The sequence below is a fragment of the Pseudophryne corroboree genome, chromosome 2, assembly GCF_028390025.1.
Source record: "Pseudophryne corroboree isolate aPseCor3 chromosome 2, aPseCor3.hap2, whole genome shotgun sequence".
NCBI lineage: Eukaryota > Metazoa > Chordata > Amphibia > Anura > Myobatrachidae > Pseudophryne > Pseudophryne corroboree.
In genome coordinates this window covers 781,699,503-781,716,850 of record NC_086445.1, presented here as the reverse complement: position 1 = coordinate 781,716,850, position 17,348 = coordinate 781,699,503, and the positions used below count along the sequence as shown (strand labels likewise).

General features: G+C 40.7%; 1 protein-coding gene across 1 annotated transcript in view; it reads right to left on the bottom strand.

Moving 5' to 3' along the window:
• Positions 1-233: 233 nt before the first annotated feature.
• The window catches only part of PRKX (protein kinase cAMP-dependent X-linked catalytic subunit), a 379,007-nt gene continuing 361,892 nt past the window's right edge, over positions 234-17,348 (bottom strand). The window contains exons 6-9 of the mRNA XM_063955511.1: positions 11,227-11,284; positions 9,118-9,195; positions 3,729-3,858; positions 234-2,051 (exon numbers count right to left, since the gene is read on the bottom strand). Of these exons, the coding sequence (XP_063811581.1) occupies positions 3,733-3,858; positions 9,118-9,195; positions 11,227-11,284 (262 nt within the window). The 3' untranslated portion in view covers positions 234-2,051; positions 3,729-3,732. The remainder of the gene's footprint in view (positions 2,052-3,728; positions 3,859-9,117; positions 9,196-11,226; positions 11,285-17,348) is intronic.

Here is a 17,348-nt window from a genome sequence, read left to right as displayed (position 1 = left end):
TTAATCACAGTGAAATGACCATTATCACATGGATTTCCCACTGTGCACCTCACAAACTGTACCCTAATGAAATACTAAATCTAATTAGCACAGTAACAACACAGTTGACACTAAAGTGTCTAATTCTTATTTCTAATTACTTGTATTTTAACAACAAATCATTTAGCTTATCAGGCACACAGTTTCTTATTTATACTATATATACAAAGGTGTAAAATAACATATTTTAGTAAAACAAAGTTTAAAAAAATGCATTTTTAACCCATCCCTGAACAAAGTCTTGGAAAAAAAATATTTAAAAAATAAAACTCAGACTTTGCAAATTACAAACATTTACATCTTTGCACATATTCTGTGCTCATGGTATATTCTTTTATATACAGACTAAATATGTGCTTATATAGACACAATTAAAAGAACAAAATTAGATTAATCTGATTTGTACAAAAAACAAACAAAAAACATAAGAACAGCTGAAAGCCTATAATGAAACGGACCATACATTATGACCTTATTTCAGCTTTGGAAAGCTCAGGCTTTTTGTGCTTAATGGAAGACCTCTCCAGTACCTTAAACAGTGGTATGATACTGAATAAATGGGCTCAATACACACAAAAAAAATAAGTACATAAAGGTACCTGCTATAAGTTATGTGTGGTTGGCACTTGGCTTTCCTAGATGAAAGCTATTTGTAATATCCAATTACACAGTGTTCTAAGGAAGAGACCATAAACCACTTTCTAGTCTCTAATAATCGGTCCTCCTACTGTATCACTGTAACATTGACACTTTTTATTGTGCCTTTTCATAAGTTTACTTTGCTTACATATTTTTTTCAAATATGAAGTGAGGAAAAAAAATTGCCTTGTAATTATTTTACAAATAGGAAATAGATGATTTGCTTATTACAAGAATATTGCCTGTTACACAAATCAAAATGTGAGGGTGGTTCAATAATTAAGGCAACAAGACTTCCCACGTGTATAATGTTCTCAATTTCATTCTAATTTCCTACCAGGCCAGGGGAGGTAGACCGCTGCTTCCCCTAACAGCCATTAGACTGCGCCTCACACCATTTGTAAGAAGACAGGGCTGGATGAAACATTGTTACACATTGAGGTGCATAGTGAGATCAGATTCAAACATCTAAAGGGCACATCAGCAGCTGAAATTCGTCGCCAACTTGTTGAGGTGTACAGAGATAATGTCATTTCACAGAAGCAGGTTTGGGTTAGGTGCACTGCCTGTGGTGGACGTGATTGGCTGGCCAGATCACTGCTCATCTTTAAAATCTGTCCTGCCACTATTAAAAACACTGCACTACACACAAACCTATTTCCATGACATAACGTTATCACCGTACACCTCGGCAAGTTGGCAATGAATTTCAGATGCTGATGTGCCCTTTAGATGCAGAAATCTGATCACACTTCGCACCTCTGTTTCCACTAGCCCTGCCATCTTACAACTGATGTTGGGACAGTATGGCTGATATGAGGCGCAGTCTAAGGGAAAGTGCCGTGAGGGGAAGCAGTGTCATCCTGCTCTGGCCTGGTGGGAAACTAGAATGGAATAGAGAACATTACACACGTGAGAAGTCTTGTTACCTTACTTATTAAACCACCCCTGTACATTCCCTATCAGCATCTAACAAGTGTTGGTACATAAATGTAATTTATTCTACCACTAAGGAAGTAAAAGTTGTAGTTTGAACTATTCATAAAAGGGGTAAAAAAACAATCCAAGTGGCCTTTCCAATGTTGCAATTTGTGCACTACTGGATGCACGAAGACGGCTGGCTACATAGCACACATCTGTAGTGCAGTAAGGACGATGTACTGGAATGCACATGGTTTTCTGCCAGACATTCGATGAGAAGTGCATTATTTGGAATTATGCAGAGACTCCAAGCTAACAGAAATGTCAATGGCTTGTCCAGTTTTTGATCATAAGCATGAAGAGGTATATCTTCTTTCTGCACCGAGACTTCAGCCTTCATGAGCGCAACCATATTTCCATTTCAACCACAGGTCCTAAATCCCTTTTGTTTCCTGCAAAGGAGAAAATTAAATAAAAATTAGATTGTGCAATACATTAGATCTTCATTATCATAGGGTATTCAAAGGATACAAACAGCTGATTCTTTAGCCGTTAGTAAGACATCTGGGGCTTGATTCGGAAATGGACAAAGATGTGGGCGCAGTCGCCTCTGCGTTATTCTGCTAATGACGCATCCAAATATTATACAACTGAGATGCCACATGTCTTAAGCCAGTGAATTTGTGTCAATGTGTGTATTTAGCGCACCAGCCCTAAGGCTGGCCAATTATGGCATCCTATGCGAAGACCCCTCTGAATCAGGCCCCTATGTTTCTATTTAAATGTCATTTTAAAGTCCTCCCATTTATCACCACTACAGATTCTCCTCACATTGAGTGCAGACGTTCCATGCTTTTCCAGTCAGATAACAAGGCCAATAAATTTAGAACCATCATTTTGTTTGCTCTTTATATCCATACTTAAATACAAGCAAAATGAGACTTATTATTTTTCAGGTTTGCTTTTTTTTTGCCCTGTCCGAGGGTTGCAGTTTTGTTGATTTTTTTTAAAATTTGCTGGCTATTCTTTATATTGTGCATACATTATCTGGAGTGGCCACTTGAAGCATTTGGCTCAGACTGCAGAAGGAAACGTGTGGGATTGATGGTGTATATGCTAATGGTATAATGTGGGAACATTGACGGTAGCCTACTCAGTAAAGCAAAGGTACTGTGCATTATGGCCAGCTGCTCCTTGTACTATAATCATGCCCTATAGAGGACTACGCTGCACGCAATAGCTCTATTCATACTTTACTGGAACATACAGACGCGTCTTTCCTCATCTAGCATCAGAATGTAATGAGTCGCGGGACACAGGGCACGAGAGCCACAAGCTCCTGTGCGACTGTCAGCACCGAGCGCCTTTTCTCCACAAAAATGCATCTTAGTCACATTGCGAATTAGTCGCACAAGCAGGCTTTGCTGATTAAAATTATGTGGTATGACTATATTCTGTGAGACTGCATCTGTATCCGCGTACGAAATGCTACGTTACAGTGTACCCCAGGAAAACACTGTAATGTAGCATATCATTTTGATCAGCAAAGTCTGCTTGTGCATCTTATTCGCATGCAACTAGACACAACTAGGGCTGTTTAAAGTGAGTGCAGCAATGATGAGGGAGGACACATCTGTATCAGTTCTTCATCACACACTGTACTGGCACACAGAAATTCTTCATGACACACTGGCACACATCAGCCCTCATCATACACAATACTGCCACACACCCTCCTTCTTCACACCAGCCCTTCCCAAAAACTGTACTTGCATACACCAGGCCTAATCACACACTGTACTCACACATACCAAACCTCATCATACACGGTACTGGCACACACCAAGCTTCACCATGCAGTGTACTGGCATACACCCTCCTTCATCACACACTGTACTCACACATACCAAACCTTATCATACACGGTACTGGCACAACACCAGGCCTCATCACACATTGTACTGGCAAACAACCTCCTTCATCACACACTGTACTGGTACAAAAGAGTAGTTCTACACGCTGCACTGGCACAAACAAGTCCTCATTATTGTATGAAACCGCAGAGTCAAAAGTAAAGACAAATATTGTATGCTTTGAAGACTATTGTTGCAGACTGTCAGATGTCTTACCCATTTAGAAATTTTTGAACATCTCTAAGTCTTTAGGAGGTACTGAGGGTGCTTTATTCCAATCATCCTCGGGATAAGCTTCAAAATTTGATGCATCACCTTCATGGGACACTTTTGGCATTATTGGAGGCTAACAAATGGAGAAAAAAACAAAAACAAATCGTAAAGCAAATACATTGGTTTTGGCTATTACTATATATATATTAGAGATGAGCGGGTTCGGGTTTTACTCGGTTCTCAAAGCGGCATCTTATTGGCTATCCAAAACAAGAGACATCCGTGAGCCAACAAGATGCCGTTTTGAGAACGAGTAAATCCGAGTAAAACCGACCCCGCTCATCTCTACTATATCTATCAATCTATCTATATATATATATCTATATATATATATACACACACACACACACACACACACATATATATATATATATATATACACACACACATATACACACCTATAAATATATATATATATATATATACACGCACACACACACACACACACACACATATATATATATATATACACACACACACACACACCTATAAATATATATATATATATATATATGTAGCATGTAGATTATGGCAGCACTGCCAATAGTAAATATAACTTTGGGGTTACAAATATAAGCATAGCGATGCAGGCGGCACTCAGATAAAACTTACAAACAGAGCAGGGTTATATGGGATGTAGTTAAAATGCCGCCGGCCGGGATCTTGGCGGTCGAAATCCAAATGCCTGGAATCCTGAATGTTGTTAGTGTGTGTGTGGGGGGTTAGGTTTAGGCATTAGAAGGGAGGTTAGGGTTCAGGGACGGGAAGTGGATGGTTAGGATGTTTACGGGAGAGGAGGGGTTAGGGTTAGGCACTTACAAGGGGAGATTAGGGTTAGGCACCAAACAAGGGGGTTAAGTTTAGACAGCGGGGAAGAGAAGGTTAGGGTTAGACACCACCGGGGAGGGTTAGGCACACACAAGGGAGGGTTAAGGTAGAGCGGAGGGATAGGGTACTATCTGGGGGGCTGTTGGGATTTTGATGGTCGGGATACCGCTAACGGTATTATGACTGCCGGCATCCGGACCATCGGTATATCATCCTATTGTATCAATATATAACCTTGCTGTGGTTGTGAGTTTTAACCGAATGCCGTCTGCATGTGTATGTATATATATATATATATATATATATATATATATATATACATACATACATACACACACATATATATATATATATATATACACACATACACACACACACACACACCTACATATATACATACATACATACAGTGCATCCGGAAAGTATTCACAGCGCTTCACTTTTTGCCCATTTTGTTATGTTACAGCCTTATTCCAGAATGTAATAAATTCATTTTTTTCACTCAAAATTCTGCACACAATACCCCAAAATGACAATGTAAAAAAAATAAATAAAAATAATCTGATTTTTGCAAATCACATGTACATAAGTATTCACAGCCTTTGTCATGAAGCTCAAAATTGAGCTCAGGTGCATCCTGTTTCCACTGATCTTCCTTAAGATGTTCCTACAGCTTAAATCCGAGTCCACCTGTGGTAAATTCAGTTGACTGGACATGATTTGGAAAGGCACACACCTGTCTATATAAGGTCCCACACTTGACAGTGCATGCCTGAGCACAAACCAAGCATGAAGTCAAAGGAATTGTCTGTAGACCTCCGAGACAGGATTGTCTTGAGGCACAAATCTGGTCCCAATGAGCACAGTGGCCTCCATCATCCGTAAATGGAAGAAGTTCAGAACCACCAGGACTCTTCCTTGAGCTGTCCGGCCGTCTAAACTGAGCGCTCGGGGTAGAAGGGCCCTAGTCAGGGAGGTGACCAACAACCCAATGGTCACTCTGTCAGAGCTACAGCATTCCTCTGTGGAGAGAGGAGAACCTTCCAGAAGGACAACTATCTCTGCAGCAATCCATCAATCAGGCTTGTATGGCAGAGTGGCCAGACAGAGGCCACTCCTTACTAAAAACCACATGGCAGCCCACCTGGAGTTTGCCGAAATGCACCTGAAGGACTTTCAGACCATGAGAAACAAAATTCTCTGGTCTGATGAGACAAAGATTGAACTCTTTGGTGTGAATGCCAGGCGTCATGTTGATGAATGCAGAAATGTACAAAGACATCCTGGATGAAAACCTGCTCCAGAGCGCTCTTGACCTCAGACTGGAGTGACAGTTCATCTCTCTGCAGGACAACGACCCTAAGCACACAGCCAAGATATCAAAGGAATGGCTTCAGGACAACTCTGTGAATGTCCTTGAGTGGCCCAGCCAGAGCCCAGACTTGAATCCGATTGAACATCTATGGAGAGATCTGAAAATGGCTGTGCACAGACGCTACCCATCCAACCTGATGAAGATTGAGAGGTGCTGCAAAGAAAAATGGGCGAAACTGCCCAAAGATAGGTGTGCCAAGCTTGTGGCATCATATTCAAAAAGACTGTAATTGCTGCCAAAGGTGCATCAACAACGTATTGAGCAAAGGCTGTAAATACTTATGTACATGCGATTTCTTAGTTTCTTTATTTGTAATAAATTAGCAAAAGTCTCAAACTTTTTCATGTTGTCATTATGGGATATTGTGTGTAGAATTTTGAGGGAAGAAATAGAATTTATTCCATTTTGGAATAAGGCTGTAACATAACAAAATGTTGAAAAAGTGAAGTGCTGTGAATACGTAGCAGATGCACTTATATATATATATATATATATATATATATATATATATATATATATATACATACATACACACACATTTATAAAGTGTGTGTGTGTGTGTGTGTGTGTGTGTGTGTGTGTGTGTATATAATGTATATATATATATATATATATATATAAATATAAAAATGGTTGTGCAATCAATGTCCTCAGTTCTCCTGTCTTGTTAATCCGTGAATATACTGATGCAAGTGCAGGCACTTCAAAGAACAGCGTAACCACAGCTGTATAGTTCCAATGTGCACTGAAAAAGAGTGAAGGCGCACTCAATTAGCAAGTATAACAAGTAATTTAATACGATAATAAAGGCTCACATACATCTCAGTTTAAAACAGCAGGCTCACGAACAGATCCCTAGTGCCTCCGGATAGCAGCTGGTGAATCGTTCCTTGTAGCTCTTTCAGCAAACAATCTCTTTGGCGTTTGAGCTCACGGACTCAGTATCAGACTCCAACAGGTCAGAGCTGTCCTTCCCGGCCACGCCCAACGCGTTTCGTCACTGTCGTCACCCCCTGACGAAGTCCGACAGTGACGAAACGCGTTGGGCGTGGCCGGGAAGGACAGCTCTGACCTGTTGGAGTCTGATACTGAGTCCGTGAGCTCAAACGCCAAAGAGATTGTTTGCTGAAAGAGCTACAAGGAACGATTCACAAGCTGCTATCCGGAGGCACTAGGGATCTGTTCGTGAGCCTGCTGTTTTAAACCGAGATGTATGTGAGCCTTTATTATCGTATTAAATTACTTGTTATACTTGCTCATTGAGTGCGCCTTCACTCTTTTTCAGTATATATATCTATATATATATATATATATTTTTATTTTTTATTTTTTTCCCCGAAAGCCCTCACTCACTGACTGACTGATCACTAATTCTCTTACTTTCCAATATGTTAGAAAGCTGAAATGTAACACAGGTATTCTGCAGGTTAGATATAGGAAAACTAATTAATTAGAATTTTAATAAACTTCCCCTAAGGGGATGAAAAGGGGGTTGACATAATGACGTCAGATCCGGTGCGTGGCTTTCGTTGCGTGAACGATAACGCCCAAACAATCAGATGAAAATTTGGCTTGCACCTCCAGTGTGTAGAATTTCATAAACTACAAAAATGGTCCTGTCACTTTTTACCGAAGCTGCTACGGGTGCTCCTCGGGTAATGCCAAGAATTATGGATTAATATTTACATACAATAAAATGTCTCAAATTTACATCTCTATAGATTTACCAAATTTTTAACACTCATCTATATTAACACCCATGAAAATCAGAAACTCCCGGGTAGACCAGCTATTTTATATATATATATATATATATATATATATATATATATATATATATATATATATATATATATATATAAAAATAGACACTATAATGCAATCAGCGGCACTCAGAGACTGACACAGCTAGAAACGGATAAAGTGCTGGTGCTTTTTAATCCATAGTAAAGGCTGGGTGATCCAACGTTTCGGGGCACGCAAGCCCCTTTGTCAAGGTGAGCCTTGCGTGCCCCGAAACGTTGGATCACCCAGCCTTTACTATGGATTAAAAAGCACCAGCACTTTATCCGTTTCTAGCTGTGCCAGTCTCTGAGTGCCGCTGATTGCATTATAGTGTCTATTTGCATGAATCCTTCCAGAAGGCACCTGAGCAACTCACTTTCATTCAGGAGAGTGCCGATCCGACACCAGTCGCTATATATATATATATATATATATATATATACACACATACATACATACACACACACACACATATAACAAAACCAAGATCCTGAACTCTCCCGAAACCTTTCATTTTTTTAAATTTTGAATTCTTGACAGGAGTCACCTGAAAAATCACAAAGTGCATAGCTCCCAACATGACCCTCTCCAGGAGGGACACAATGCTCTGCTCCTGGGCTTTCCTCTTAATTTATGATTGCCGTCACCTGTTTTAAACAGGTTAATGGCTTAGAAAGATGTTTCACCACAGGTGCCGGCAATCATAAATAAAGAGGGAATTCCAGAAGCAGAGCATTCTGTCCCTGCTGGAGAAGGTCATGTTGAGAGGTATGCATGTGCATGATGCCAAATCTATGAATTGCCCTACATTTTACAAATGGAGTTCTAAGTACAAAGCAAAATAATGAGTTAAAATAATGCAGCTTTGTTGAAAAAAACATAGCAACTTACTGTACCTTACACACCTCAGATGTGATTATTTTGGCCATACCCTTCCTTGAATATGAACATACAATGTGGCTCCCCAAAAGCAAATACGGAGGAATAAATGGAAATTTACCATTCTTTCCTTCATATTTGCTTGAAACATAGCAGTAAGAAACATGAAAGCTACAGCTATTTTTCTCTGAACCCACAAAAAAAAATACACCTTTACATATAAGAACTATTTACAAATCACCTTAACACAGTGAACTGCAGCAAGACAAGTTAATGTTAATTTGTGAAAAACACATATTTCAATTGATTGGGCGAAGCCTGATATGCAGACTTATTTACAGCTTTGATCAGAACACAATAACAGCACGAATACGTTTATATATTAGTCTATACAACGGTTTACACCAGATATTCAGCTTATTTTTTTCCAGTACACACTATTTTGTTTTGCAATTTTCTTCTTACCTTTAGTTTTCGCTGTGGAACAGCATCCCAGTCTATTGATCTAAACCATCTGTGTCGTTTAACATCTTCTGCTCCATTCTTTAAACACAAAAAAACACGTTAGACATTACACTATGATTACAAGACTTTATGTACACACAAGAGGATCTTCTTAGGCAAAGCGAATGCATGAAGATGTAAACATAACAAAATAAAGACTAACTTGAAATGCATATAAAGAACCCCAGATAAGCTTTATTAAAAGTTGACAAAGGTTACTTCAAATATTTTCTGCATTTTTATTGAATAGCAAAAATTTCGGGGGTAAACAAACCCAAATTTTAGTACTCTTTGGGCGATATTCAATTGATTATCGTGCCCGATCTCCCATGTAAATGGATGGGAGATAGCAGGGCGATATTCAATTGATATTTTTATCGCCCTGAGCGCACTCACAGAGGTCAGGTTTAGCTGCATAACGCAGCTAAACCCGACCAAAGAGCTGGGCACGATTGCGAAAAGTGTTGTTTGGGCACCTCGCCCTGCCCCGTCACTCCCCCCCCCCCCCCCCCCCCACGCCAATTTAAACCTCAACAGGGTGTTTTTAAGTTGGAAACTCGCCACAGAAAGGGTTAATAGTAGCAACGGCATCTTCAGAGAGGAGTAGGCCCATGTGCAGCCTCCATCTAGGCCCTCTCTGGTCTGGCTGGCAGTGATCTTGACTCTGGACACTTGGGAACCCTAGTGCTGTCCCAGAGTCTAGAGGGCATGCGCAGGTCTCCGGGAAAACGGAGCAGCGGACATTTTCCTAGTGATTTCTGCACCGCTGCTGCTGAGACGCAGGACTCTGAAGGATATTAAACAATATGGGTGCAGGGTGTGTCGCCCTGCCTACACCGCAATTGCAACTTTAAAAGCATATAGCTTCAAAAGCAGTGTGCTAATCAGCCTAAGATTTGGGGGGTTTGTTTACACCCATGGTAGCATTTATTATACTAAATTTCATCAAAATCTGAAATGGTCAGTTTAATTTGGTGTGGAATAACATGAGGGAAATATGTCTATTTATTAACCTGGATTATTATTATGTACCGGTACTTGTGCAAAAACTATCAATTTAATGTTGGGCTTGTTGAGGGGAAAAAAATGTCTATTTATTAAATGTGAATGCTCGAATAACACATTTTGGGGCTTGCTGAGGGGAAAGGGGCTTACAGTAATTATTATACAAGGGTGTGATTAAACATTAGAGAGCTGGTTGGTGTCTAGAGTATTCACTATCTGCCAGGCTTTCCATCATGTTTAACATTCTCATTTTGTTTTTTAAACCGGGCATTCATTTTCCGAAATCCAGACAAGCAGTACCTGAGCTTAAGACACAAGCAGAAGCAGGTAGCAAAAGCTGCAAGAACATGTAGGAGAGAGCCAAGTGGTCTGTAGATTGTTCTGATTCTGGTGGGGCAGTCCCCATTTTTGGTGACTGTCCGGACTACATAGACAGTTGACGTTTTTCTTGCTTCACAATTCTATAGTAGTGAATACATAGGCACTACTGTATACGCTACTTACAATTAGTACAGGGGAGTAGTGACCTTTTGACATGAAGGTGAGCGAGCATGGAAAAATAGGCTCCCTAGGCCTAGGTGTTTCCCACAAGTGCCTTTTAAGGTCCATCAGACCCCCTCATGTCCCTGTATGTTCTGTTTTGGACATGTAAATCCTTTACGTACACGTCTTAATCTGTATCTCCAATGCATCCCTGCTGGCTATGCCACTAATAGTATTGTCCTTGTATTTGAAAGTGATGAAAAGGGGTTGTAGAATGGCCAAGTATGGTCTAAAATTCTACTTGCTCTTGTAGTGTAACAAGGAAACTTCCCTACAGATATTGTGTGTGGTCCAATGCCAATAGGTCATGGGCTGCTTCAAAACTGGTGCAATAGGCATTTTTCTGCCTGAACGACAAATGTATAAACACCACAGACCTTTAGAACATACAATGGGATTATTTTTTATTAACACCCTTTACTAAGGTTAAGATAGTGAACGAACACTCAAAAACAAATCAATAAAAGGTTAAGTCTGCAAATCACATGTGTCTGTATATATAATTCCATTTGGTGTACTGACCTTCATGTTACCTAGCCGTCTAGTTCGGTCCACAACAAGCAGTTTTTTTATGAGATCTCTGCAATAAAATGAATACACCATGTTAGTGAAAATGTGATTTTTTTTTCCATCTTCAATCTTAAGTTTATTTAGTAAAATTTACCAAGTTGTAAGAATAAATGGAAACTGGTACACAAGGAAAAAGGTTGTGCTGTCCACACTATCGAATTATACTGCAATGATCATATTTCTATCACAATTTAGAAAATTAATTTAAGCCAGTTTTCAAAAATGTTCCTAGTTCTTATGTAAAACACATATGAGCATGAAAGATACGTGAGCTGCTGCAACTGCTTAGTGCTGAATGTATCCCTTATTAAACACATGTTAAACAATAAGTACCATCAGTGGGCGCAAAATTAAGATTAATCAACAAATAAGACCTGAAACCTGAACATTATTGCATTCAATTTAAACTTTTATAATTTATAAGTACCGGTAGATGTTATGTCTAATATAGTGGATTTATGAAAGTATTCAGAAAAGGCAAAATAATGGATCCTTAAAGAGCATTTGTCATGCGTTTCAATGTTTACATGCGTTTCTGTCCAAGTGTTGCCTACCCCTTGAAAAAGATGTATGCAAGTGTTGAAACGCGTTGATTAGTGACTAGAAGGTTTCCTATTGCATCTAGAAGTCTATCCTGTAAAGGGAATACCCGGGCTCTACCTGTCCCATAAGAATGCTGCAAGCAACAATTATAAATCTATATCTGGGACAGAGAAACTTCTATTATGTGTTTAGCCTTTATAATAAAGTGCATTTGAGTTCAGATGTTCTGCACTATTAGCTTTATGTTTCTTTTCTGCCTGTTGGAATCATCATTCATATGAGCCTCCAGACAGATGGATGTGGGATACAACTGATCATTGTTTAAATGCCTAAGCCTTCAGGAGTGTTGTTGTGGACCACGTGCATACTTTAAAGGCCAGTCTGCATATATTCTAAATGCAAAACCTCCAGTAGGATAAAGCGCTTTGTCGTAAAGAACACATCATCTAAAGATGGATCCATGGACATTACAATGAGTTCAGTGTACTCTAATGGCCTGCACAGTCACCAGATCTCAGTCCAACTGTGCACATATGGGATGTAGTAGAATGGGAAATTCATAGCATAAACATGCAGTGGACAAATCTGCAGCAACTGTGTGATGCTATCATATCAACATGAATCAGAATCTCTAAGAAATGTTTACAGCACCTTGTGTAATCTATGCCCCAACAAATCAAGGCTTTTCTGTGGACACTTAAAAAAAGTGTACAGTAAGCATAAACAGTACACAAAATCATTGTTTTACACCCAACATAGCACGGAACAGTGGAAGAATATACAAAATGTTATAGAGATTTAATTGAACACCATTAACTGAGTATGTACAGCAGGGGAACCCAAATAGAGTCCTCAGGAAACAATAACAGTGCTCGTTCTGCAACCCGACCAATTGTTGCATAGTGTCCGGAACACTGGATTATACACTGCAGTGGTCACATGACTGCATTGCTGATTACTTAGCTGAACACTTATGAGTAGCCTCCTCATCAGTACCTTACACTGATTTGTTTGAATTTAGTTTATTGTCATTAAATATTCAACATATGAACAATCAATGAAATTTAGATATAAGCAAGTACAAATACCACAAAAATATAAATACCATAAAAGAACAATATCATGGAATACCATAAAAGAGCCATAAGAACACAAGAGAACACGTGGACAGGTACAAAAGTCCTATCTACAGTCAGACAGTTTGTTAGTGAATACGATTTTCTACTGCCTACCACAAACCCTAACAATTTTTTTTTCCCGATCACTCTCTAACCCAGAGGTTCCCAAATTCGGTCCTCAAGGCACCCCAACGGTCCTGGTTTTAAATGTATCCATGCCTGGCCACAGGTGACTTAATTAGCACCCTAGTCAATTTGATTTAACCATCTGTGCTGAGCCATGGATATACCTAAAACCTGGACTGTTGGGGTGCCTTGAGGACCGAATTTGGGAACCTCTGGGTTAGATTGTGGATTGTCTGACTTTTTGTAAAATAGCTGGTTTTTACCTGGATCATTTGTTACACTGAATACTGTTACATACTGGGCATTATATTATCATTTACTCTGCTGATATTGTACCTCTTGCCAGAGGAATTTTGGGTTTCATGGTACTAGGTTGTTTATTAAAAGATAGAGAATAATTGGTTTCTGTGACTCCAGGTGATCTGAATGCTAGGATCCTTTGGTGTACTGGTATAAGTCTGCCCACACAGAAACAGGAAGTTTTGTTAGACTGTTAAATTCCAAGTATATTTCTATGCCTCACAGGAGAACTGATTTGTAGGTTTAAGAGCATATATAGACACTTTTGGTTAAAGTCTTGTTATAATAGCAAAGGTGATTGAATTAGAGCCAGGCCAAGCATCATTAAAATGTTAATGAATGCCGAAAATTCTGAGCAGTTTGGCTGGTGTTGAGAAAGAGCCAAATTATCTGACAGGACCTAAAGAGTACATAGCCTTTTTTCTAAAGGAAGTAACCCAGTTGGGGGTAATCAAATCCACCAATGTATTCAGTCTAACAGCCTTTCAAGTGGTTTATGACGTAAGATTATTTTCAATAGTCCAGATGTTTCCAAATACAGTCCTCAAAGATCCTAAACGGGCCAAGTTTTAAGTATATCCATGCTTTGCTAGTGTTCACGCTAGGCTGTTTTAGCAGGGCGCCGCGCCTTGCCCGATTTTTTAAGGGCAAAATCCGCCCTGCCCTTTCTGCGGCGCCCTGCTAGAACGGCTGCCCGCTTCCTGCCCTCCCAGCGTGTAAGATGCCGTGAGCATGTGTGCGGCATCCATTTACACTGAGAGAGAGAGCTTGGGGGAAGCCCAGCACCTCCGTATGTGCTGTACACGCCCCGAACAGTGATGCCGGCGGCCGCCCACGCCCCCTGTTTTATCGTCTGTGGGCTGAACCGCCCACTTTTATTACGTAAAATGATAATGCCCCCTATTTTGCGTGGCCCCGCCCCTTTTTCGCTGCGCGCGCACACGCTTGTGCCCCCCACAGTCCGGCGCCCTGCCCAAATCCTAGCGTGAACACTACTTTGCCACAAGTGACTTAATCAGTATCTCAGTCAATTTGATATTACCATCTATGCTGAGCAATGGATATCTTGAATACCCGGACCGTTTACTGTACCTTGAGGACCGTGTTTGCCATAGTCACTAGGAGCATCCAAATTTCCAAGTAAGATATATAAAGTCTATTTTCAGGTGGGGTGCAATTTGCAAATCATTCAAAGTACAGTTTCAAAGACATTAATTTTCTAGCCAGACCTACCTCACAACAGCTCATATTTAGAGTCATATTATAGCTAAGATAGCAGAGATTTATGTGGAGACCCCATATTCTAGGTCACCATTTTGCAGGGGAAGTTATGCACAATTATGTGGATTTACGTTTAAAGTGATTTCAGCAGTCCAAGGTGGATCCTAGACCTAATTAACTAAGCAACCAGTCAGCGTGGACTTGGGTGACATCATCCAAGGTGTGAGGCTATGCTGATAAAAGGCCTGAGCACCTTTGTTCAGTGTTCAACTCTGGGGGATTAATCTCATTGGGATACTGTTCCATATTTTTTTAAACTGTGTCCCTCCAGCACAGGATTGTGCGTTATCTCTAAGTTATTTCCTTTTCATTTGAAAATGCAAACCCATGTACAGTATGGACTTTGTAACTGTCTGACTTTGTAACATCTTTCCTTATAAGCATTGTACTCTTTTCATAAATAAATAAATCTTTGTTAGGCTTTCAGAAATGCTCCTGAGCCCAGTCTTTTTGAGGGAGAAAATTAAACCACTAGAGTGCATGCTATAAACTGTATCAATTGTTCTAATTAGTGTCAGGGGGCCAGCGCTCTGATCACAGTTAGAGTGCTAAACCATCTAGATCAGTGATTTTCAACCTTTTTCAGTTCGCGGCACACCAAAAAGATTTAAAAATTGCCAAGGCACACCATCGGTACCCCACGGAAAAATAAAACACACAAAGGGATATAAAACAAACATATTTGTCCCCAAGGCTAAAAACACACACACATTGTCCCCAACAGTTATTAAAATAATGCACAGTACTTGAACACACTGTCTGCCACAGTAATTCCACACATTGACCCTCATAGTATTGCCATCACACTGTCCCCCATAGTAATTGCACACATTGCCCCCATAGTAATACAACCACACACACCGACCCCCACAGTAATGTTACCAGACACACTGACCCCCATAGTAATGCCACCAAATACACTGACGCCCATAGTAATGCCACGAAACACACTGACACCCACAGTAATGCCACCAGAGACACTGACCCCCATAGTAATGCCACCAGACACACTGACCCCCATAGTAGTGCCACCAAATACACTGACCCCCATAGTAATGCCACCATACACACTGACACCCACAGTAATGCCACCAGAGACACTGACCCCCATAGTAATGCCACCACACACACTGACCCCCATAGTAATGCCACCACACACATAGTAATGGCACTGCACACACATCATAAAGCACTGGCCCAAACCTTTTTTGTTTTCCCCCTTAGCGGCAGGAGCAGTGAGGAGCAGAACAGAGCAGCATGGGCCACGAAGGGAAACTAGACGCTGCCCAGGCGGGATGGTGATGTGTACGTGACCTATGAGTCACGCCATGTCGTAGGGGTCACGGGCGGGCCCGCAGGAGAGCTGCCGTCTTCACTATACAGTGACCGCAGAAGAGCTGCCTGTGCTGCCCGATAGTGATGCTGTAAATCAGTATCACTATCGGGCAGCGCAGGCAGCTCTTACGCGGTCATTGTATAGTGAAGACGGCAGCAGACGGGGACTGGCAGCAGGGATCTCTGGCGGCGGCGGCACACTTGACAACCGCTGGCGGCACACCAGTGTGCCGCGGCACAGCGGTTGAAAATCACTGATCTAGATAGTCAGGGATACTAATACTCCTTTCAAACTAGCATACATTTGCAGGGTTATTGCACATGAATGTGCATCAACCCGGGATTTTGCTTAGTCTAAAAGGGTCCTGAAGGAATATCCTGGGTCGAGCGTTTCGACACGGGACGTGTGCAGTGTGAATGGGTAAGTCGAGTAAAGACGACCCGGCACCCATTCTCTGCATAGGAGGAGGATGGCGCTTGGAGATGATCATCTCCAAGCGCTGCCTCCTATAGAGTCGACGGTGACGTCACCAACCCGGCAATATGCCGTGTCGGCCCACAAATCTGAGGGGGGTTGCAAGCCAGGTTGCACTAGGGAAGCACCCGTGTACAAAATCACAGGTGCGACCCGGCTCAGCTAATTGAAAGGGTTATAAGTGAGGTTATAAGTGACAATGTGCATACTACGGTCTCAGTTTCTATAAATGCGCTGTTGCAGAACCTCGTCAGTAGTTCTCATTACTATCTGGTATTACTGTGAGCACGGTATTTATAATATTACTGACTTGAGTTCGCATTAATGGAGAATCACCATTCTGGTTCTGATATTGTAACATCTTCTAATATTATCATATCCATACATTACTAGTGTGTTCTATTGCCTAGTACATTGTAGTATATCTTATTAGACCTGATTAGTGTCCAGTTTATTCTCTATCTTAATACCAACTTGCAATAAACTCTTACTACCCAAGCAGAAGTTCTGTAATAAGCACAAAATGATTTAAGGGAAAGGCGACTGTTACATACCCTCCAACTGTACCTTTTTGGCAGATACAGTATCTTTTTTTTATGGTCTGAACCGATTTTTGGCTCTCCAAACTTCCATTGAAAATATAAGAAAAGGGGTGTGGTCACACCCACTTTACTCGTGACCACACCCCCTTTTCAAATTTGTACCGATTTTTGTGTGTAAAATGTTGGAGGGTATGCTGTTATACTGTAGGTGTATATCACAAGCAGATGGTGCTATGCATAACAATTATATTGTCTGTTTCTAATTGTGAACTAAGGACCTGATTCAGTAAGGATTGTAAATTCTGCTAAGTAGCAGAATTTGCAATCCTTTGGATCGCATGCTGGGGGCTGCCC